We start from the raw sequence: 2,188 nt of genomic DNA on the forward strand, positions 1-2,188 counted from the left end.
TGGGAGAAGTCCCAGACGGAGCAGAGAAGGAAACTAGAATTGAGCGGAGCTGTGTAGGAAGGTAAGGGCCAGGCTAGTCTAATGTAGGCCTTTTATTAAAATAAAATAACTTAATTATGAAAGTGTGGTGGCTATGATATTTGCCATGGTGGTGCGCCAGGATCAATTACATGTAGCAGAAACCCTGTCATATTTGAGTGACAGAGAAAGATTGTGTGTTTAGAGACATTATTTCACTAGCAGAAGTGCTACCTGCATGACAGAGGAGTGTGTTTTTTATTCATCTGGATGAAGAGAAAAATTCTGGGAGATAAAAGTTTCACTAAACAGCTGAGGAAAACTGTGGAGCTTTTAAAGTGGAAATCATGGTGGTATTTTGTGTTTGTCTTAACATACAATTTGGTTAAATCGTTGCTTATCCTCCATTCACTCTTTGAATTTGGTGATTAAAAAAAACACAGCTGCCAGCTACAGCTGATGCGTTTCACCGTTTTTGTTGTGGACGTTGGGGTCGGCTCCACTCTTGAGCAGCTTCAGGGCACACAGTCTCTGTCCTCGATGGGCAGCGCAGTGCAGCGGAGTGTTGCCCAGCAGATCTGTGCAGTTGATATCAGGAGGTTTCTTCTTGCTGAGCTACAGCAAACACACAGCAGGAACAGATAAGAGATCTGAGCCTTTGCTTCCTTATTATTCTGCTCCTCTCACATTTCTGACTGACAGAAACTGGATTATAGGTTTTTTTTTACATTCTGTATATTCCAACAGACTTTATTGTCTCCTTAAGGAAATTTGTTTTGGACCAACAAACAAAAAAAAACTTCATGTAGCACCATGACTGCAAGACTGAACATGTATTTCTGTGTAACTAAGGTTTGTTTTAATAACAACAGAATGTGGTGAACATACATGCACTTACATACATAAAGATGTGTATGTGTCAGTGTAAAAAGTTTAAAGCTAAACTGCTCTCATACAGGTTGAATTTGGAGAAATTTACTTTTGTTACATCATTTGGTTTGAAATGCATTCCTCTTATTTAACTGTCATGAATAAATCGGTTCAGGTAAATGTACTTTGAAATATTAAAAGGTAAATACTACACCGAAAACTGACATATAACTTTTTTTTTTATCAAACTAAGAGATTATCAGAGACAAAACACAGGATACATTAGAGCCATTAGACATTGTTATAGATGATAAAAAGAGAAGGAGGTGAAAGTTTTTGATCGAACTTCTTAAAGTGAATATAAAGAGCAGTGGTGGGCACCAGCCCTCTAAAGTACAAATCCGCTAAATGCAGACCTAAATATTTCATTTGCGTTTTAGCGGTCTTACTAATTTTTATAATTCATAAGCAGATTTGTGTTCTAAAGTTAAAAAGCAGTACCACTAATAACTAATTATCTACCAGTCATCATTATCTTCAACAGCAGAAGGTATGACTGTCAATGAATCACAACACATGTGATCTATCCAACAGCACCCCTCCCAGATAAACACACTTATTGTGAAGGTATACATCCTTACTGACTGTTGTTTTGGGTCACGGTTCTGATTTCCCACAATGCTTTGTGTCTGCTTACGTAGCAGGAAGACAATAGCAAAAACAGTAAAAGTTTGTAATCCATACTAAAATTTTGTATGTATTGATTTATTTTACTTTACAATCGGAGCTCCTTTTTTAAAAAAGAAATAAAGTTTAAACGCTGGAGCTCAATACTTGACGTAATTGGTCGAAGCAATCGGCCAACGGGGTTAGAGACTCAGAAATGCTTTAAAGATGTTATGCTGATGTAGGGGTCACCTGGAGTGAAGAAACAAGGTTTACTGCCTCGAAGCAGGCCTAGGACAGGCCTGACGAGARGRCAGGAACACTGAACTCTATTTAGGCCATGACAGGTCATTTCAACCTAGAAGAGAATTTCTCAGTTCTCTCAATCAGWTAATGGACAGAACAATMTYTTCTGTTCGTGATTCATTTGTTGTTTAACTAAGAATGTTTATGCATTTGTTAAACCATAATAATGACTGTCACAAAGAAAGTGGAATCACTTCTACTCCTTTATCGTGCCTAAAAGATTAATTAATGTTATAAAAAAATCACAGAGAAAATCATCACCATGTTTTCATTGTGTTTTTATATAAATCACTGTTTTTATTTTACTGGAAACACAGTAATATAATTT

The 2,188-nt window shown here is 36.8% G+C and overlaps 1 protein-coding gene across 1 annotated transcript in view; it reads right to left on the reverse strand.

Moving 5' to 3' along the window:
• LOC106514885 (oxysterol-binding protein-related protein 1) overlaps positions 1-2,188 on the reverse strand; it is a gene marked incomplete in the record, with an annotated part of 104,287 nt that overhangs the window by 92,527 nt on the left and 9,572 nt on the right. Inside the window, 1 exon segment of the mRNA XM_014004417.1 lies at positions 489-633. Coding sequence (XP_013859871.1) covers positions 489-633 — 145 coding nt within the window.

The sequence above is a fragment of the Austrofundulus limnaeus genome, unplaced genomic scaffold, assembly GCF_001266775.1.
Source record: "Austrofundulus limnaeus strain Quisiro unplaced genomic scaffold, Austrofundulus_limnaeus-1.0 Scaffold23, whole genome shotgun sequence".
Taxonomy (NCBI): Eukaryota; Metazoa; Chordata; class Actinopteri; order Cyprinodontiformes; family Rivulidae; genus Austrofundulus; species Austrofundulus limnaeus.